Consider the following 22,556-nt stretch of genomic DNA (forward strand, 5'->3'; position numbering starts at 1 on the left):
GGTTTATTACAAATTTCACATTTGCCCAGAAAACAAAGACAGAACATTTACATCTATACACATTCAATGCAACTATTCGAAAACAGTGCTAAACTTCTCCCTACTTTTTAAAAAGTACTTAATACTAAGAGGAAGGGCATAGAAGTACTCAAATGAAAGGTGTCCTAGTTCAAGGACTTGGCCCTGAAAAAACTCTGAACACTATCTATGCTACAGTTCCATAAATGAAGTGTTGTTTGGAATTTCGCTCTACTTGCAGCTTTGAGACACAGCAATTTTGACCCTTGAAATGCTAATTCACAAAATCCAATTAAGACAACGCATAAAGCAACACAAGCCCCATTGTTTTGCAAGGAGGCTCGCCACAAGCACACATGAACCATTTTTAGTTGGAAGTGCAACGGAAAAAAAAAACATGTCCCATCCAGCAGAGACCAACGGGCACCCGCATGAGTGTCGGAACCTGCGAATAAACAGCTGGAGGGCAGGAGAGCGTAGTAGAGGTCAAACTTTGGGTCCACATGAAGGTCTCCGCACCAGCATGTGTTCCTGTTAGCCACTCCAGGGTGGCCTGTCTGCGGTTCCTCCTCAGTGCTCTGTACGGTACCGTATGCGTGGAATCGATGTAGCTTGCGAAAAAAGCTCGGTAGTACCTTGTGCCCAGTACATTAACACTACACCTAAACCCTGAGCTGTAGTCTGCTGCACTGAAGAGACATCCTGCAATCCCAACACCTATCTCTTTCTCTTTCTCTCTCTCTTTCTCTCTCTTTCCCTCACTCTCTGGATGGGCATAAACTCACATTCCTCCTGTAATCATATTAAGTACCGTCCTGTATCTCTGCTTTGTACCGACTATAAAAAAATCCCACTGTGTCATTCTCAGTCACTTTGGGTTTTTGCAAGTCTACATCCCACCCTGTTTTCCAAGTCTTGATAGGAAAGAGGAACTTTGGAGAAAATGTGGGCTGAGGATTCTAAGCCCAGTATCCAAATGTCCATGTTCATATTTAAGTCATTGGCTCATTCTTCTCCCATCTTGAAGAGAATGGTCTTTTGCTACTCAGGCTGTGGCCCCGTCCTCCTCGACGACTCGATGGATACCGTTGCCGGGCGTGCTCTGGACGGCCTGCGTGGTGATGCTGAGGTCCCGTGTGCTGCCCTGCCGTGATTGGCTATCCAGCCGCTGGGTGCTGCCATGCCTCGACTGGCTCTCCAGGCGGGTGGTGCTGCAGTGACGCGATTGGTCGATGAGACGGGGCATGCTGCCGTACGGCAGTCGCTCCTCTGGGCTGCGGAAACTGGTGGCTGTGATCCTGATCACACACACAAATGCAAAAGCACAGACATGTGCAATGTTTAGTACCCTGGAACTGTGAGAATTCTTTTGTTGTCAGTAGGTGTCAAACTGATCAATATGACCTGAGTGCTAAATATGGGCAGAAAGACAACCATACGGTCATACACAGTTCTTTGCTGAATTGCGCTATGCTATGCTATGCTGTACACATCCACAGTGTTATTTTTGTACTATATACTATAGATCTATTCTAGGTTCTAGTGGCTTGTACTCTGTGCTATTGTACAGTGTACACAATAGTGTGAGATAACTCTGTGTGCCACGTCTATGTGATGCAATGTGATATCCTATAAGATGCAATACATCCAGCATTTGCGTATATATATATTCTCAAATATCACACACACACTGACTGAAAAATCAGCATACTAGTGTGCCGCATTGCTCTATTCTGTGTGTCTGTTTATGCTGATGACTATATGCTGATGACGTTATGCTGTTCTCCTACCTGCCGTCTCTGGCCCGTCGCTGGCTGCCGGGGTGGCTGCTGGCCTTGCTGCGGACGCTTCCCGCCCGGCTGGTGCTGCCGCTGGCCGGCTCGTCCAGCATGGCCAGGTGCGTGGAGGACGCGTGGGTGGAGGTGCCCTGTGTGGAGGTGCCCCGGGACTTGCGCACCACCGGCGGCCCGGGCTCGCGCAGCAGCAGCTGGGACAGGTCCGGCTCCTGGAGGCCCTGCTGGCTGTCCTTCACCATGCTACTGGGGGCCGAAGAAGGGGAGGGCATGGGCGTGTGAGAGAAGGATGGAGAGATGGACAGGGAGGGGAACAGGGAGGGCAGGGAGGGCAGGGAGAGGCACAGGAGTGAGGGGAGAGAGAGAGGGAAGACGGCCAGTGGGGCAGCCGGGGGGGAGCAGGCGAGAGGGGAGGAGTGCGTGGAGCAGGGGGTGGGAGACGGGGTTAACACGCTGATTACAGGGGAGAGGGGTGTGAGTGCAGAGAGGGAGTCCGTTTCACCATCACTGCCCCACACTGCACACTGCACATACTGTAGTACAGCACACTCACACACCCAACGTCTGAGTCTAAAGCTCTGCAACTGTACAACCACTTCCTGCTACACACAACAGGACAAATGTACCACAACTGTGTTCCATTACAAACTCACTCACACATTCTACTAAACTACTGTATGTATTGTATAGCCTATAGATATACTAAGGCTGGTTTTACACCAAAGCTTTGTGCACGACACTGAGACTGTGTCCACCATGTTGCCCATTGGTTTGAATGGAATCCTCCATGAGAGCCCGTAACTGGAGTTCACGGAGGTTCCCATAGAGATGAATGGGTAACTTGACGTTCACAGTCGGATACGAAGCTTTGGTAGAAACCGACCTAACGCTACATACAGCTATAATACATATCTATGTATATTAAATATTTACACACACTACACACTACTAACACACTACTATCACTACAACATAAGTGCAGACTTACAACACAGCAGACAAACTACAAACAAAAACAAAAACATACTACTCTATACTACACTCTTTAACCAACCACTGTGAAAAATACAGGTACAAGTGTAAATAGAACATTCAGAATAAAAACATATACAATACATAGAGATAATATGCCAATCAATCACCCAAATACAACTACATGGACAATATTGTGCATACTACAGGGGAAGACAACTTGCCTGGCTGCCTAGCAAAACAATATTCTGTGTCAACACCTTTCGACATTTTATTGCTAATGACCCAAAGACATAAACCATCTGGACAGCGATCATAACAGTTGTCTTACAAATTTGGGGCTGATCTATTATTTGTGACGTTTCCACACGCTGTGAGATGCGAGTGGACAAGTGCAGTGGAGCGTTGGCTTGCCCACTGGACTGATAAAATGATGATGTGTCCATGCTCACAGTCTACACTGACCTCTGTTTTTATTCTCGCCTACATGTACAGCCACAACTTGGGCATCCGACTTAAAATGCAAAAACCAGAGGTTAAATCCCAGGGGCAGCACAAATACTAATTAAAATTCCAAACAAGGACTGAGTAGAGTAGACATGAAAACAAACACTTGTTTTCACAGCTTCGTGTTATTCAAGCATGAGATAACTCTGTGTGCTACGTCTATGTGATGCAATGTGATATCATATAAGATGCAATACGTCCAGCATCTGCGTATTTGTTCTCAAATATCACACACACACACTGACTGAAAAATCAGCATAATAGTTTATTATGTGTATACTCTTTGAGAGTGTTGGATTCAGAACTAACGATTTTTATATTCATAAGTGGTTTATGTCCTGATGTTTCTGTTAGGTGTTTTTACACATATGAGATATGAGACTGTTTTTATTTAATCCTGCCCTTGTACTGTCCCTGTGTATATCTGTGTTTAGAGATAAGAATGGGTATCATGGTTTTGCAGTTTCACAGTTCTACATGGGGTGCATATCCCCTGCGCTTGTCGTTATCTGCTCCAGATTGCCAGGTCCACATAAGATGGGATGACCAGCCTGGAAGGATGCTTAAGAACCCCAACTATTTCCTTGTCTAGTTAGAACAGCTGGTGGATCTTTTGGTGAAATCATGATGGCTCTCCTTTGATGTGCATCACTGCAAATAAAATGCTCCTGATTTTTCCTACCATTGGTATGACTGGGTCTTCCTTCATCTGTGGTGTCAAAATAACCACCACCTTGAAAAATAATGTTTTTTTGAAATGTACACCCTACTGCAGGCATGACCCTGAGTGACCCTGAGAAACGCACACTCAACGATGAACACATAAGAAGAGGGGAACTCACTCTTTCCGGCGGTGGCCGTGGAAGAAGCTGGCCCACTCGAAGCAGGTCTTCTTGCTGCCCACCCAGAAGACGGACGGGATGCCCACCACCAGAGTCATCAGGTACTTGATGAGGAACAGGGCAAGGTCAGGGTGGCTGGTCTGTTTCACCTGGGGTCACAGGGGGAGAGGAGGGAGGGTTAGGGGTCAAACGGAAGGACTAGTGACAGCACTGTCGAACTGACATCTGAACTGGTGTGAGATGGATTCACACAGAAGCTTAGTTGGAAGACTGAAGATAACATTTGTTTGTGTGTGTGTGTGTGTGTGTGTGTGTGTGTGTGTGTGTGTGTGTGTGTGTGTGTCCTTGTGTGTGTGAGGCACAGAGTAAGACACAGAGAGCGGAACCCAGACGCAGGCAGTGACAGAAGTAGGTTGAGTAGAAAAAAAATAAGGTTTCTTGAGAACTTAGACAATATGGATGACAGCTCTGCCTGGGCTGACATTTGTCTGCAAAACAAACGTGTATATATGAGAAAGACAGAAAAAAAAGAGAGAGAGAGAGAGAGAGAGAGAGAGAGAGGTAGAGTAAAGGGTAATGTGTCTTCTACCCCATACGGAGGAGGTATAAAATGTATAAAACATGACTGTGCGTAGCCTCACGGTGAGCTACACATCTGCTCAAATAACTTCAAAGACGATTAGTAATCAGCTGTGCTGGATGATAGTGTGTTTGTATGTTTGTGCAGGGATGCGTGTGCATTGTGTGTGATGAAGCTCTGGGCTATTCAAATGTGTGTGTGAGTGTGTGTGTGTGTGTGTGTGTGTGTGTGAGGGAAAAGAGAGAGAGTGAAAATAAAGACAGTGTGTGCGTGTATGTGTGTGTGTGTGTGTGTGTGTGTGTGTGTGTGTGTGTGTGTGTGTGTGTGTGTTTATGATTCATCTCTGTGCAGCTCACTGCTCCCTGCTCAAGGCATAAACAGAACAGCAGCCAACACAGTGTCTGTCTATCCTTGTCTTCTCCTTCTCTCTCTCTCTCTCTCTCTCTCTCTCTCGCTCTCTCTCTTTCTCTCGCTCTCTCTCATTACTCCCAACTGTGCGGAGAGCACCTGAGCCCTTTCTCTGACTGTCAGCCATTTTCTCCTTCCTCCAAATACTCCGAAGTTGAACAGGGATACAGACATACATCAAGTAATGAGTAGTAGGCCCAAAACTCACACACACACACACACATGCACACACGCAAGCACGCACGCCCACACACACACACACAATCATGATGCATCCTGAGCCCTCGCTTTTCATCACAAATGCACAGCAAAAAAGATGGCCTCATTAGTTGTTCATATCAGCCTGAGGCACACACACACACACACACACACACACACACACATTATTCCGACATATCCCAGCATCATGCCGATGCTGACTTCCCTTTGCGGAGGCTCTCCTTGCCTGTCCTTCCCAATTTGGGCTCCTCTCCTCATCTTTGCTGCCCATCGCTGTGTCAGGGACGTGCGGCTACGCTAACGCTGCTGGACTGTAAATAGCCCAGCAGCTGCTCTGCACAACACTGTTGGCGCTACGCTGCCTGACTGCGTCTGCACTCTCCTCTGATGAACCACAGGGAGAGGGAATATGGGCTGCTGTTACTGTTAGGCTTTTTTGCACAGTTGCACGGCCAAAAATAAGATCTTGGGTGATTCTTGCACATTATGGCAGTCCTATGAATAGAGGAGGAGTCTAGGGTGGACCATATGATGTTTTGACTAACTTCAGTGCAATCATGCAGTTGAGTTACTGTCTTAATGATTGCTTGAAGGGAACAGACTCACTTAACTGGAAGTGTTGAGTATTACAAATTCAGTATGCTTATGGATATTTAGGTAATGTTTAGCATAGTCTTCCTTTGATAAGGGTAAAGCCTTGCTACAGCCTATCACACTGAAATTGTGAGTATTTTCACTGGCACAGATAAACTAGAAAGAATATACTATAATATATATAACATATCTATATACTGTATATAGAAAAGAAATTGAGACATTTTGTTGACTTTGCAACATCTGGATAGAAATGGATCCATTTTTCTAGAAGCTTCCACCTCGACAAGAGCCTGGTAATCAGGATCTGGCAACTAGACAAGGACGGTGCAGTAGCACATGCCATAACACGGCCTACAGCATAAACAGATGAACAAATATGAATACATACAACATGATCGGCCTATGAAAGCTTTAAAGGGGCCGCGGAGAACAACCCGGCGGTCCCCGTGCTCCTCACGGCTCTGTCTCCAGGCTGTTCTGGTCTGGAGGAAATGGAGCAGCACTTAAAACTCATCAGATTGTTTCTGCCCAAGTGCTCGGAGGCTTGGCATCCACAACGGGGTTTCCATCGAGACAACTAGCATACCACACCCACGCACAGAGACACACGTAAACACGAGCATTCACACCATATGCCTTTTTCACAAGAGCATACACATATACAGAACACACACTTCACTTGTGCACACACACACACACACACACACACACACACACACACACATTTCATAACCTTCTGGACATCCAATCCATACACACACACACACACACACACACACACACACACACACACACACACACAGAGCTCCATATGAAACCAGCACAGTCTACCGTCTGTCGCAGAGTGAGACACAATGAGCAGGTGCGCAGACACACACACACACACACACACACACAGGAGGGAGATGCTTAATAATTTAAGATTGATGGCGGAGAATGGGAGTTTGGCTGGCTCCAGGCTGTTAGCTACAGAGCGCCCTGCCTGCTCCCCTGCAGAGCGAGCTAACTAAACCCCCATTTATCTGCACTCAAACACACTGGAGCAGAAGACGCACGGCTGGCTAATCCGCAGTAATGAAACTCCACTGCTGGGAACAAATAGCATTTTTACACAATGCAGTGCAGAGGGAGACGAAATGGAATAGAATTGAACAAGAATGGCATTGAATCGGATTGAAAACCGCTGAATTGAATTGAACGCGTCGGAGTAGAATAGCTAGACAAGTTAGTGTGACAGCTTCTCTTCCCTCTGACATGAACAAGAAGGTCCTTTGTGTGCTGAGGGCCGAGGAAGATGAAATGAAGCCAGGCGGAGCTGACTCTCCTCTCTGAGAGGGGCCTCTGTACTCCATTTTTTATGCATGAAGGCACTGACAGTTTCATAGACTGCCGCCATACTGATCCAGGTCTGGTGCAGGGAATGTGATCGTGGAGTGGACAGAGGATATGGGTGCTATCTGAACAAATGACACAATGACAGATCTCACTCGGTAGTGACAGGATGTGGCAATAAGCACAAGTGGATGTGTTGGTGTTGTGTAAGACAGCTCTTCATTTGGTTTGATAGGGGATGTGGAAGTGGTCTCACCTGGTAAGGGCAAGTGATGTGGGGATGTGGGCGAGGTCTCACCTGGTTAGGGAAATGGATGTGGGGATGTGGAGGAGGTCTAACCTGGTAAGGGTGGGGAATGTGGGAGAGGTCTCACCTGGTAAGGATGGGGGATCTGGGGATGTGGTAGAGCTCTCACCTGGTTAGTGTGGGGGATGTGGGGATGGGGGATGTGGTAGAGGTCTCACCTGGTAAGGGCAGGTGATGTGGGGATGTGGAGGAGGTCTAACCTGGTAAGGGTGGGGAATGTGGGAGAGGTCTCACCTGGTAAGGATGGGGGATCTGGGGATGTGGTAGAGCTCTCACCTGGTTAGTGTGGGGGATGTGGGGATGGGGGATGTGGTAGAGGTCTCACCTGGTAAGGGCAGGTGATGTGGGGATGTGGAGGAGGTCTAACCTAGTTAGGGCAGGTGATGTGGTAGAGGTCTCACCTGGTAAGGGCAGGTGATGTGGAGATGGGGGATGTGGTAGAGGTCTCACCTGGTAAGGGCAGGGGATGTGGTAAAGGTCTCACCTGATAAGGGCAGGGGATGTGGGGATGGGGGATGTGGTAGAGGTCTCACCTGGTAAGGGCAGGGGATGTGGTAAAGGTCTCACCTGATAAGGGCAGGGGATGTGGGGATGGGGGATGTGGTAGAGGTCTCACCTGGTAAGGGCAGGGGATGTGGTAAAGGTCTCACCTGATAAGGGCAGGGGATGTGGGGATGGGGGATGTGGTAGAGGTCTCACCTGGTAAGGGCAGGGGATGTGGGGATGGGGGATGTGGTAGAGGTCTCACCTGGTAAGGGCAGGGGATGTGGGGATGGGGGATGTGGTAGAGGTCTCACCTGGTAAGGGCGGGGGATGTGGGGATGGGGGATGTTGTAGAGGTCTCACCTGGTAAGGGCGGTGGATGTGGGGATGGGGGATGTGGTAGAGGTCTCACCTGGTAAGGGCAGGGGATGTGGTAGTGCCGACACTTCTCCTGCACCCAGCTGGTCTCCCAGACGGGCCGGTAGCTGTGCTCGTACAGGTAGCAGCCGATGACGGTGAGCAGCGGCACCAGGTAGAGCGCCGAGAAGACGCCGATGCGGATCATGAACTTGACCAGCTTGTCCTGGTTCTCCTTTTCCAGCGGGATCTCCATGCGCACACGGTTGAGCGCCGCGATGCCGGCCAGCAGCAGCGCCACGCCTAGCACCACGTCCACGCCCAGCGGCACTAGCAGGAACCAGCGCAGCGCCACGCCGTCGTACATGCCCACAAAGCACACGCCGCTCAGGCCGTCGCCCTCCACCTAAAGCGGGGTTCAAACCAGAGATTGGCAACGAAGGACAAAGATTGGTTTCAAAACTTGGAGAAAACCAGATGACACTAAATTTACATGATATATCTCAAAAAGACTCTGGTGATATTTGTTTTCATTTTTTGTTTTCTTTTTTGAGGGAAACTGGGTTAATAAACAGAATTTAAGACAGTGTAGATTGAACCCTTGATCCACACTCCAGTCCAGATGGTGGCGATAATGCAACAAAGAGCTGGTTGCCAACCACCACATAAAAGAAGAAGATTGGCAACGAGATGAGCTGCGACGTTCTAAAACGTCTAACGTTTTGTTTTACGATAAAAGTTTTACATAATTATGCTATCTTAGTGCAGCAGTAGTAGTTTGGGAACAAAATAAAACGTTGAAGCATTGTTTTCGTTTTTCTTGCTGAAAGGGTCTACCGCATTCACATTCATTAATTTATTTGACCCTTTTATCCAAAGCCACTTACACATTTAGCAACAATACATTTTACATTTACAAACCCGAAATGAACATGAAACACGACGCGACGCGTACGTAACGTACCTTGTTGAGGGCCAGCAGAGTGACGGTGAGGATTCCCGGCAGGCCCCAGGCGGCGGCGTGGAAGATGAGCGCCTTCTTCTCGATGGCCTCGCTGCCCCACTTGGGCACGGCGGCCAGGAACCAGGTGAGCGTCAGCACCACCCACCAGGCGCCGCCGGCCATGGTGAAGAAGTACAGGCCCATGAAGAGCAGCGTGCAGGCCTTGTTGTGCGAGCCCTGGGTGACGGTGGCGGCCCGGAACCTTCCGGGGCTGGCCGGGTTGCACGCCACGCGGTCCTCCAGCAGGAAGCCCAGGAAGTAGATGAGCGCCACCATCATGTAGCAGACGGCGTAGAAGACGATGGGCCGCTCGGGGTAGCGGAAGCGCGCCATGTCGATGAGGAAGGTGAGGAAGGTGAAGAGCGTGGCCGACAGGCACACGATGGACACCACGCCCACGAAGTAGCGGGCGAAGAGGAGCTCGTCGCGGTGGAAATGCATGCTGGGGCAGGGGGCCGAGCAGTCCTGGGCGCCCAGGAAGGAGTAGCCCAGGCCCGGGTCCACCTTGAGCTCGCGCGGGCACCAGAAGCCGTAGTCGCGCTGCACCGGGGCCGGGGGCTCCGACGTCGCCGACGAGCTGGGGAGGAGGTCGGCGCTCCGCGGGTACGACTCCTCGCAGTCTGGGAACCTGGGGGAGGTCAGAAGACGCGCACACACACACACACACACACACAAACACACACACACACACACACATACACGAGCACACACACACAAAGATAATGAGAAACTGGGCAAGGTGCCATACACAAAGCTATGTTAATGATGATTATATGACATATTAACATGTTTAAATATACTGTACTGTACGTATATCATAGTCATCTGATATATTTATTTAGCATGATTATCTGGTGTGTTTATGGTGTGTTTAAGTAGTACGTTCCAAAGACATAAAGCACAAGATGTACATGAATTGAAATCCCCTGACATTTTTAACGCCGAGATCACTGTAGTGCGTCATTTTACATTGTATCCCTATTTTTAGGCATCATTTGTCTGCATCAAGTTCTGCAACGGCTTCCAGAAGCTTCTCCCTCCCTCACCTCTCACATTCCATCTCCTCGGGCCAGGTGATGCCAAAGATCTCCATGAGCTGGCGGCACTCGGCCCGGGCACGCTGGCAAAGGCGCCGGCACGGCAGCGTCATGCGCCCGTACTCGGTACACACGGGCGTGTAGAGGGCGCAGAGGAACGTCCGCAGGTCGGGCGAGCACTCCAGGTTCACCATGGGGTGGAAGGGCTGAGGGGGCAGGGGAGGGGGGCAGACAGAGAGGTCAAAGGTTAAAGGTTAAACAGACACATCAAGGACATTTTACAGAGTCGCGGCACGACCAGAGTCTGAGGGGGTCAGACGGAAACTCGAAACCCGCCCGATGGCTGGGAAAGAAACGATGCAGGCCTATCGCATTGCATATTGTGTTACTGTTCTCAAGAACAGCCTCTTTGAATGGAGGAGGTGTGAACTCATACCCAGAGGGACAGAAGCTCACTCTTTCAACCAATCGTTCTGTAGGCGCTGAGGTTGAATAATGGCCTCTGTGGAAATGTAATTGCTCTGTTTAATGTTTATCATTATGCGTAGCTGCACCAGGTCCAGAGCCATTATGCTGCCTGTGGAATTAGATAACCACAAATCCCCAGCCAGCTGACACTCACTCACACGCCACCGTGCAACGCACCATCACTGTGTTTACTCACACACTTACATAAACTCACGACGTTACATAATACGCCACAGATAAACGACCATGAAAAGGGCTCACTGACTTCACATTCACTGCGGTCAGCAGGCACAATACAGTGGGCCCCACCCTGTAACTGGACACTGGACTCCACCCTCACGGTCATCATAACCACACCCAATTCAACTCTCTGAACCCAACATGACACGGAAAGGGGGGTCCTGTGTGTGTTGTGTGTGTGCTGTGTGTGTGGTGGGGAGGGGGGTGTATAGTGGGTGGGCAAATGTACAATTGCAGTTAGGTCACTCCCCCTCCCCCACCCCCACCCCACATCACCTCCCTTTCTCTCCTCTCCTCTCCTCTCCGTCAAACACACTTTCCATTTTCCATTTCTCAGCTGACCTCAAGACAGCGCTGTGCGCCTAATTGAGAGCGAGAGTTCGGTGCAGATTGATATGCCGCTGCGGCCACGGAAACCTGACTCCAGATCAGTAGAAGACGCTGGAAGAGAGGGAGGTGAGGAGGCTGAGGGTGGGTGGGTGGGGTGAGGGGGTGGGGGGTGAGAGGGGGTAAGAGAAGGGGGTATATGGCAGGGGCAGCTGCTGAGCAGAGCTTTAATATGTAAATCCCCCACCTCACCCCCCTTTCACCCTGTTCTACCCTCTCTATGTGGGGGAGGGAGAGCAGCTCCATACCAGGCCTAGACAACTACCCCCGTCCCCCTCCACAAACTACCCCCCACCACCTCCTGCAGGGGGACGGCCTTTGTGACAGCAGTTTGTCGAGGGGGCACTGGGAGGGGTCGATGAGCTTGCCCGTTCCAATTTTTGGAAGATGAGCTAAATGAAATACTACTCACTGAGCTGCCCCCCCCCCCAACACCATCACCACCACCATCAGAGGATTATGGGTAATATGTGCTATGCCAAATGGGCTTCCAAACACAGCGAGAGCCTCTTGTGAAGAGTGCTGTGAGAAGTGAAAGTTGTGGATTGGGGTTTTTCTTCACAAAAGTGGTTTGGGTTCAATTCAGTGTCAGTTCAAGATTAGAGTAGTACACTATTACAACATATAATAGCAAATCTGAGTAGATGGCTTCCCCTCAAGAATACACATCAAGTTATATGCTATCACTGTTGGGGAAAGACTTCTCTGCTGCTTATTACAACCGTCACATTCCCAATATGGGTCAATGCGGGGGGGCTATGCTCCTCTTGTTGTGTTGTTGTATATGCATCTACATACACACAAACACACATACACATACACACACACACACACAAACACACACATCAACTAACCGACAAACCAACCAAAACACACACACACACACAGTAGTACACTACACTCCTAGCCGCCTCTTTCCAATAGAGACATGAAGGCTGCTGTCAGCTGCAGTGGATGCCTTCGCCTGAGTGTCTTAGCACCTGTCATAACAGACATGCTCAGCTTTCTGCATTCATTTGTGCCCTGAATCTGCTTCCCGCCTACATACATACACACACTCATGAACACACGAACGCACGCACACACACACACACACACACACACACACTAACACACACACACACACACACACACATACACACTAACACACACATGCACGCATACACACACGCACTAACACACACACCACACACACACACACACATACACACACACACACACACACGCGCACACACACACATGCTGACTCTAGAATGCCTCCCCTCAGCCTATAAAATAGGATTAGAATGCATGTTAGGGTTGGCCATTTGCACACAAAGGGACCCTGATGCCGTGATGCGTTGTGTGCGCCTAATCCATATTTAACACAGCATATTTCTGCATTCTTCCAGCAGATTTACACCCCTGCCAAAGAGCAGGAGACAGGAGTAATTGATTTCTCAGACGCTGCGGTTTTGATGCCCTGTGAGTTCCTATGGGAATGGATTTCACAACTCTGAACCATACAAATTCGGAATTAACCATCATATCACGCCATATATGCATAAGATTGCCTAACTGAAAACACCAGCCAGATTTGGGGGGCTAACTTTGGGGAGCACTGTTGGACAGTGCGTTGGTGTGTGAGTGTGTGAGTGTCCTTGTTCTTGTGTGTCTGGAATCATGTATGGTACTTGCTCTTTATTGTCTTTTTGTTTGTCATCACTGTAAGGACCCTCTCGAAAATGAGATGTTACATCTCAAGGGGTTATCCTTAAATAAAGAATTATAAAGAATTATGAATTTGAGATCACGCACCAGCCAGATTTGAGATCACGCAGGCAGTCCAACCTGATCTTACGTGATACATTATTTTGAAGGCCACACTGTTACGGTGTGAATGACCATGTCCCATGCAGTATGTTTACTGGCCTATGCAGGATCATTCTGTTCATGTTCACTCCTGCTTTTTATATTAGGGTCAGCTATGCAGTACTGTGCAACACTGCCATTTGGCACAACAGAATGTACTCCCCAAAATAAAATATTTCCTAAGTTCTCTCTGCTGATCTGTCAGCGCAAAATGCATCTCTGGGCTACAATTGTGAGCAATGAAAACAGCTGATGTCGTTATTTCTGCCACACTCAATATCAATGTGCTTAGAATGTCCTTATAATCGAATAATAAACAATCTGATGTGAGACCTGATACAACACGGGCTAAAAACATCACAACGCTGTATTACATTTATTTTAGCCGCCCCCCAAGCAAACCGTGCTTTATTCTCACTCAGGATTGCATTCAATGTAAATCTGATTACAGCGGAGAAGGGCCCTTTTGCTCTTATCTTATCATAACAGTCACTGCACTGCCATCAAAGCAAAGGAGGGACATGGCCTGTCAAGTCAGGCTCTTTAAGTGGCCCGTCACAGACCGCTAACCACGGTGAAGTTCATCTCGGTCAAAGTCCAAGACCGATGCCTCTGGCTGCAGGGCTGCGCTGAAAGACTGAGGCCCGGCCGGTCCAGGCGAGTCACGCCGGGACAATGAGAGGGCCAATGGCATCCTGCCTGTTTGTGCACTCACTAAGCCACAGCTGCAGTCCTTTAATTTAATAGAGAGGATCTTATGACAAACCTTTGCTGCTGTCCTTATTGAATTACCGAGATCAAACGGCATGCTGGCGCGCTCGCACACACACACACACACACACACACACACACACACACACACACACAAGCAGATATACAAAGACTGAGAAAGACAGAGAGAGAGAGAGAAAGAAAGAGAGATGTGGGCACAAACATGCATGCATTCACATACTTATTCACATAGCCTGAGCACTATCTATATATTTGTGTTCACTCATGCATGTGCGCGCACGCACACACACACACACACACACACACACACACACACACATTCACAAAAATACATACTGCACACGCACGGACACACACACACACGCTTTCATGCCCACTGGATTCCTCTCACCCACTTGCACGCACACATACCCACACACCGTCACTAACTTGCTCCTGTGCACACATGCGCTCAGCCGTCCCATCCACCCCACTCCCATCAGCCGCACACTCACACTCACTCTCACACTCACTCCTCTCTGCCAAACATACAAACAAACTTGCACAAACGACAGGACGACACTGTCCTGTTTTCCAATATTTTTCCCCCACCGTCAGTCCAGTGACATTCATTGCATTTAACACCCCCTCCCCTTGACATACTGATCTCACTGTAGCGACCTAATGAGCTCTCCATGTGTGCATCTGGACGCCACCCCCCAACCCCCCCCTGCCCTCTTCCCCCGGAGACCCCAGGGCATATGTATGCACACACATCAGCTCAATTGTCCGTTGCTTGTAGATGCCCTATAAACAAACTGGTGAAACACTTCAGTGGATGTGCAAGGCGGAAGGTGGTTAAGTGGTTCCGCGGATGTATAGGAACTGAATTCGCATGGGCTCTCTTGGGGACGGTCATTTGTGGCTTTATGTGCCAGGGCCTAAGGGGATGACCCTTAGAGGTCATGTTTAGGGCTACCACAGTAACAGAGATTTTTGTGGCATTATATTATAACCGATATTATAAATATCATGGTTTCATTGGTATACAGAGTTGGTATGATGTGGGTCTACCGCTGCAACCCTAGTCATGTAGTCATGTACATTTATTTTATTTTATATACCGTCATTTCCCGACTATTACCCGCGGCTTATACATCGATTTTGCAAAACTTCTTCAGCTATGAGGTTAATACAGGGGGGCAGTTAATATAGTGTTAATATATATATATTTTATATAATATAATATAAGTTACTGTACATGTATTCAATTTACGTGGAATGGCTCCCGATTTACTGTTTACACTGTTACAGCATTAGCAATGGAAATGTATCACATTCTGTTAATTAAAACTTAGTGCTAACTAAAGTGTATTACTGCAGATTACTCATCTGAATACATCTGGCTTTTAGAAGCTCAATGTCATTCTAGAATCCCTTCCTCCTCCCTGCAGCCCACTGGCTCCTGCCGCACGAGCCCTTGTGACCTGTGGTGCAGTCGGTGTGCGGCTCTAAAGCCGCCTCTCCCCAAACACGGGCCGTCTTGAGTCTGGGAGGGGGATTACTGTACAGCGGGATGTGCTAGGAGACAGCTGCTGTCTGCCAGGGGTTTGGTCTTCCTGCTGCTTCAGATCCCCCCTGCGATGAGGTGTATTATTGAGCCTTCTTTTGCCCCCCCCCCACACACCATCCCCCCTCAGACAAAAAAGCCCTCACTCCTCTCTCTCTCACTCCTCTCTCTCTCACTCCTCTCTCTGTCCTCTCTCTCCTCTCTCTCTCACTCCTCTCTCTGTCCTCTCTCTCTCACTCCTCTCTCTCTCTCTCTCTCTCTCTCTCTCTCTGTAAGGCTATGGTGCAGGGCTGCATGGGGCTAATGCTCATTCACTCTGACTCTCACACATGTGCGAGCGCTACAGCTCGGAGATCTGAAGGCCGTGGAGGCTACTGAAGAATTCCTTTTGAAGGCATGATGGCTTAGTAAAGCCAATAGTTCAGATGAGTTGTCATGTTCATGTTTTAAAACTGAATTTTGAAGACATATACAATACAAATAGGCTAATGACATATTAGAAAAAGATAACATAATGTGGATATAATGTTGCCAGGGAGCCTTTTGTGAAAACAACACAAAGACAGCGGAGGCAATCTGAATAGATAAGGTCGAACAATCATTATCATTTTTTAATCCTCCAGTGACTCATCCTTTTTCCCACTCTCGCTTCATCTATCTCTCTCTCTCTCTGTCTGTCTGTCATTCGTCCCTGCCCTTAATTCTCTGCCATTCCACGCTGACTGCCATGGCAACCGTGGATGCATCAACGGCCCCCGCGTCAGGGAGAGAGGAGGGGGGGGGGGTGTGCATGCGGAGAGGTCGTAGGGCAGCGCTGAAGGACCTCCTCCCGGGAGCAGGAAAGCCCGCTCTTTTGTTGCAACACAATTGGCACCCGTTGCCATGGCAACGGCTGTACCTTGCTGGGGGGGGAAGGAGCAAGAGAATAGGGAAGAAAAGAGCGAGCGAGCGAGAGAAAGAGAGAGAGAGAGTGAGAGAGAGAGGAGGGTGGAGGGAAACAGACAGAACAAGAGAAAAGACAGGGAAGGAGGGGGAGAAAGCCATAGACAGGCAGAGAGGCGATTGAGCCTGGCCTCTTTGAGAATTATAAAGTTAAATGGCTAGCTAACTAGCGGGAGCAATGTGGTTATCAATTGTGTGTATTCTCTTGCCAATTCCATTAATATTCTGAGAGCTGCTATACGATGGCATTAATATTCCGAGAGCGGATATATGATGGCATTAACATTCACATTGCAGCGGTGGGGAATTACTCTTGACATGACATGAGTGCCGATGGCTGAAATGCCTGGAGATCACTTGTGCTTTATACGTTCAGGGTTAATGCTGTAATAACAACAACAAAGCAGCCTTTGTTGCCAGTTCAGCGAGAATATCTCCAATCAGGAAAAACGCCCTTTGATGACAAGCCTGTTTAAAGATAATTGTGCATTTTTCCTGGTGTATCCATTCTTTCGTTTCCTGATACAGCTGCACACATCTGCTGTCATGGAAATTGGTGCATTAGTCAGATACTGGCACTGGCTCTAATCTGCTGCTTGACAAAAATATCAAGGGGTTCAGATATATTAAGCACTCCAGAATAAATCAGATATTAAGACTGTACTACCAGGACACAGTGTTGTATTAGGCTGGAGACCGCTGGGATAGTGGTTGTGAGAAGATGGCAACAGCTTGTGCCACGGCAGGATTAACTCCACTCATACCCCTGACAGCAGCATCCCTCTCTCTATCGCTCTCTCACTCTCTCTCACTCTCTCTCTCTCTCTCTCTCAGTCTCTCTCTCCCAATCACCAAAATTCCATTAGTTTACCCCAGCCAGCCAAAATCTTAAATCTCCCACCAATCACTCTTCCATCAGCGTACGCTCTTGAGCCTCAATCAAAAAGAGAGAGAGAGAGAGAGACACAGAGAGAAAGGGAGAGTGGGATGCCATCCCTAGGGCGGCTGCCCCACTTCTCGAGCGAGGTTACCAGGAGTTCAACCAAACAGCGCCGAAACCACTCGCCTGTGTCTCACCACGGATGCTCCACTGATGCTGAGACGCGCCACCATACACCCAGCCTCCCAGAATCCCCGTCTCCGCATCCAAAAATAAACAAGAGGGGGGAATCAAAGAAAGACTCGGCGCGGTGCAGTCATGACAACTCGAGAATTACCTCCTCGCAAAGGCAGACGCGCCGAGAAACCAGAGGTGACGCCAACCGAGGGGGAGAGAAGAGACAGTTATCAAAGCGGCTGGCTGGCGGGTTTTGGCTCTCGTCGACGGAAAGACGAGAGGAATCCCTTGGTCGGCGTCCAAGGAGCCAATCTTATTGCCTTTCACCACAGCAAGGTTCTATTCTTCGTCATTACCACGGCTGCTGAAGGGACTCCGCTCCCATTCGGAATCGAATGTCAAATCCACCCCGGCCTTTTCTCTCCCTATTAGTGTTGCATTCTCCCATGACGGAAGCCTGCCAGAAACACAGGCAGTGACAGTTCGGCGTTGAAAGGCACACTGTGGAGTGATTTAGATGTGGTAGGGGGTTGTTTTGCAGTGGGAGCTGTGGGTTTTCTCTCGTGATATAGTGGAAAAGCGTGCTTGGGACTATTTAAAGTTCCCTGCTTATTAAATGCGTTTATAATGATCATTCCGACGACTCGAGGCATGGGAATTCAGTGTGGGGGGAAAGGATTAATGACAAGCTAACCCTTCAGTGGAATTTAACTGAACTGTAATCAGTCTATCACGCCATGATACCACAGCACAGAGGGGCAGACCTGTACTGAGGTCTGTGATGGTTTGAAATAGACAGCCATCGGTATTTGGTCTGTGATTTGGGCACTGATGCCGTTCTACAGTGCAGTCTGTGAACACTGTGCAGTGGTATTATATAGTATTGCTACTGTGCAGTTTGTGACGTGTATCACCAGAGTGAAAGCTGTGCACGGGTTCATTTAGCAGGATAAACCTGATGAGATGGGAACACATCAAGCTGAGTGTGCTCAGAGTTTGAAGGGTAGAGTGAGCGAGTGTCTGTCTGGTGTGCGTGTGTGTGCATGTGTGTGTGTGCGTGTGTGTGTGCACATGTACGCGTAAGCGCATATGTTTACGTGTTCATGTGTGTATGTGTGTGTGTGTGTGTGTTCATGTGTGTGTGTGTGTGTGTGTGTGTGTATGACTGCTTTGGGTACACTGGGGGGTTACGTAACTAACGCCACTCAGATACACAAGAGGCTGGAGCTACCAGATGGTGCTGCTCTGGCTACGCTCCATCACATCAACCCCCTCGCCCTGCCCACTTCCCTCCCCACCCACATCCACCCACCACCCAGCCCAGCCCAGCCCATCCCATCCCTGCCCATCCCAGCCCTGCCTCTCCTGCCTCCTTTATCTGGGTGGAGTTGGGGCGGAGTGGGGCGGGGTAGGACCACACCGCGAGCATCACCACGGGGATTTACCCCCATCATCGTCCTCCTCCACCTCCTCCTCCTCCCGTCGCTGCCTGTCTTGCCGCTCCTGGACCGATGGTGCATCTCTCTGCTGGGAGATGATCGCTAACAAGGCTAATGCTGCCGCTCGGAGCTGAGCCTCCACTTACTCCGAACACTCAGGCAAAGAGGATCACCCGGCGGCCCCGCAATCAATCCAATCCGATCATCATGGCAGCGGAGATTACAGGACCATCAACACAACCAACACAACCATAAATAACATACGCGCCCTCCCGCCAGGCAAAGCCATCGGCCCGAGCGGACAATATAGGAGTCCACCATGACACACATTCAGAGTGCGTGGAATACTCTGGGATGGGAATGATGGAGAAAGTGTGTGGGGGTTTGTGTGTGTCTGTGTGTGTGTGTGTGCGCGAGTTTGCATGCTTGCGTGCATGCCTGCGTCTGTGTGTGTGTGTGTGTGTGTGTCTGTGTGTGTGTGTGTGTGTGTGTGTGTGTCTGTCTGTCTGTGTGTGTGTGTACGCGTGCGTGAGTGTGTGTGTGTCTTCGTACGTGTGTCTGTGTCTGTGTGTGTGCGCACGCGCGTGCGTGTGTCTCTGTGTGTGTGTGTATCTATGTGTGTGTGTGTGAGGGGGTTGTTCTGACATGGGATGTTCTGACTCAGACGGTGGCCTTTGCTGGACCCTTGAAGTAGGTCATACAAAGGAAAGGAAAACAGCCCTTTGTAAATCGTGCACACACTCACATAACGCAGAAGTCAGAAATTCATTGACTTAATGCCCCTCTGGAGAGATTAAAACTTAATTTCCTGCTTAATGTTTTTGTAATGTGATCCAAATAGCTGTGCTAAGCGAAGACGCACCAAATTGAAATGAAAGCCCAAACACTTTGTGGCAATCTGGGCTGTGTTGGTTTCTAATGCCATCAGGGTGTTAGTGCAAATCTCCCTGTAATCTGTGAGTTTCAATAAAACCTGCCACACAAGTGCAGAGACCAAAGCCTATCGCTATAACAACACCACTCTTCCCACAAACTTCACACTATGAAAAGGTGGAACAAATCCCTTGCCTATTTAAAGGACATCAAGTGGAAGGAAAGGGTTCTCTTCCCCCTCCTCCCAAACCAGTAAACATTTTTAGTGCTCCAACTCAGTGTAAAGGGCCACTCAATCTTGAGAATACATTTCTCAGGTTATAAACTCTACAATTCAACACAATTCCCGCAACAAGCATCAAAAGACACCACTTTCAATAGTGGCTGACGTGACCAATGAAATGGCCCTTCTCAGGCAAATTATTTCCATGTTTGCATTAAGTAGACACTAGCTCTGACTGATCTAATTGGATGGAATTACAGTGCAGTGACCATCTTACTTTGTGTTGGTGACAACAATGCAGCAAGTTTGAGAACTAAGGCACCAATGTTTGTGCACACAAACACAAACATAAATGTACATATGCAATCACACACACACACACACACACACACACACACACACACACACACACACACAGACACACAGACACACAGACACACACACACACACACACACACACAGTTCAGCGAGTTTAAGAAGTCACCAATGTGTGTGCACACAAACACACACTCACATTGATCACACACACACACAAACACACACACAGACAGCATACAAACATACACACACGAACAAGGCTGATAACCTACCTCCATAGCAAGGGCTGCAGTCTGCTGGTCATAATGGTTGAGCAGATTGGGCATGAAGGTGGAGTTATACGGCAGGTCCTGACACATGCGCAAGGTGATGGGCTCGCAGGTGAACATGCTGTGGCTCCCTCCAGCCTCCATGTGGATGGCCATGCTGGCTGCCACCAGGGACCACAACACCCACAGCAGACCCATGGTCATCTCAGGGAGATGCCCTCCCCTCGCTCCTCCAGGCAGAGGCAGCTTTGGAGGCTGCTTGGAAGACTGGTGGCTAGGGGGAAACGGATCTTGTGTATAAGGAGCTGGGTCGGTTCGGAGAGTTTGTGCTCAGGTGCGGCATGTTATAGTGGAAATGCAAAGGGACGCAGAGGGATTGTCATTACTTAGACTCCTGAGGATATATCGTCACCTGACTGAAATACAAGCCCAGCTGCGCCGCTGCAGGTACAGCTAGTCCCGGTTTGAATACGTGAATGCAGCCACTACAGCGATGGCAATTCCACAGGAGGACTCTGTAAAAGAAATAGGTGTAGTTCAGAATGTTAGAGCTCTGTTATATTAAGTGGTTCACCATCCGTGAATCCCAGTTCCAATTAAATTCTAATTCCATCCCCTTCGTGGATAAACACAAATGACAAAACATCAGGTTCATGTAGGTGTAAATTAAATCTTGTATTTCTTCCAAATGCTAGTTGTCTCAACGAAAGGGCTCTTCAGTTTTCAAATTAGGCTAAAAACCTATTGTACTCTAGACAAGGGAACACAACTGCAACGTATTACAATGGCATGCACTTCCCCCCCAGTTGGACCGGCATATCTTTACTTAGTATTTATTTCCAAATAATTGACCTTGTTCATCGAACAGTTGATCACACAGGATCCCCTGATCTGCGCGGCTGAGCAGCGAACACTTAAGCTCGCCAGCCCATCACTGTGTTTATGTAGCCAACCATACCTTGCTTTCCCATGATAGAATACACTACAAAGTAGACCGGTTAACGCTAGATAATGATGGCACGGAAATATAAAACTGACAGCCGGGGTCTTCTTTTCCAGGACGACAGATATGTGTCGTACGATAAATAACAGCGACTTCACCAAACCACGAACAATAGATTCCTCGTTTTAACCGATACTACACATAGGCTAGGATCTCCGGGCGATCGGTTCCATTTGGTATCTCAAAACGACGGTTTAATCAGCCATAACGAAATGTTCATCTGTGCCAGTGAAGTGATGTTGTTCATAACGCCGATAATAAAGTAAGCCGGAACATAAACACATAAACCAGACTTACCCTAGTTTTGAGAATGATAGCTTGGTTCACGTGTGGGACTCTGGGCTTCTCCTCCTTAACAATAAAACGACTCCGCTTCTCCTCCAGCAGGTTTGAGCGATTGCGTCGGGAACGCGCGCAGCGAGGACGGTGACGCGCGCCAGAACCAACCCCTCTCCAATGGGTAAAATGTAGTTGTCAAATAGAAACCGGCTGATGTCTGGCAAAGTGACACATTTCAGAGTAACATACACTACTTTTTTGCATCTTCAGAGCTGTTTCTTTCTTTCTTTCTTTCTTAACAAAAAAAAAAATTAATTAAAAAAATCCAAAGAGTAGTCAAGCCTACAGTAGAGTCGAGGTTGGCCTATAAGTCAGAGCAACGGACAGTATGAAAAACTCATATCTTTAACATTGAAACATTATCATACATTGCATAGACCCAACGGGAGGCGTACTAGCCAATACAGTCTT

At 48.6% G+C, this 22,556-nt stretch overlaps 1 protein-coding gene across 2 annotated transcripts; it reads right to left on the reverse strand.

The window, feature by feature from the left end:
• Positions 1-4: 4 nt before the first annotated feature.
• On the reverse strand, positions 5-22,179 carry fzd3a (frizzled class receptor 3a). 2 transcript variants are annotated; one of them, XM_062550483.1, is made up of 8 exons: positions 22,104-22,179; positions 20,807-21,318; positions 10,465-10,661; positions 9,380-10,046; positions 8,471-8,821; positions 4,133-4,281; positions 1,809-2,057; positions 5-1,316 (listed from the first exon to the last, which is right to left on the reverse strand). In XM_062550483.1, exons 2-8 carry the CDS (start codon positions 21,005-21,007, stop codon positions 1,064-1,066), a joined length of 2,067 nt encoding a protein of 688 aa, XP_062406467.1. In that variant the 5' UTR covers positions 21,008-21,318; positions 22,104-22,179; the 3' UTR covers positions 5-1,063. The 2 variants fall into 2 exon arrangements, with proteins under 2 accessions (XP_062406467.1, XP_062406468.1); XM_062550484.1 differs by lacking the exons at positions 20,807-21,318; positions 22,104-22,179 and adding an exon at positions 17,842-17,897.
• Positions 22,180-22,556: the final 377 nt, after the last annotated feature.

Source organism: Sardina pilchardus, chromosome 12 (genome assembly GCF_963854185.1).
Source record: "Sardina pilchardus chromosome 12, fSarPil1.1, whole genome shotgun sequence".
Taxonomy (NCBI): domain Eukaryota; kingdom Metazoa; phylum Chordata; class Actinopteri; order Clupeiformes; family Clupeidae; genus Sardina; species Sardina pilchardus.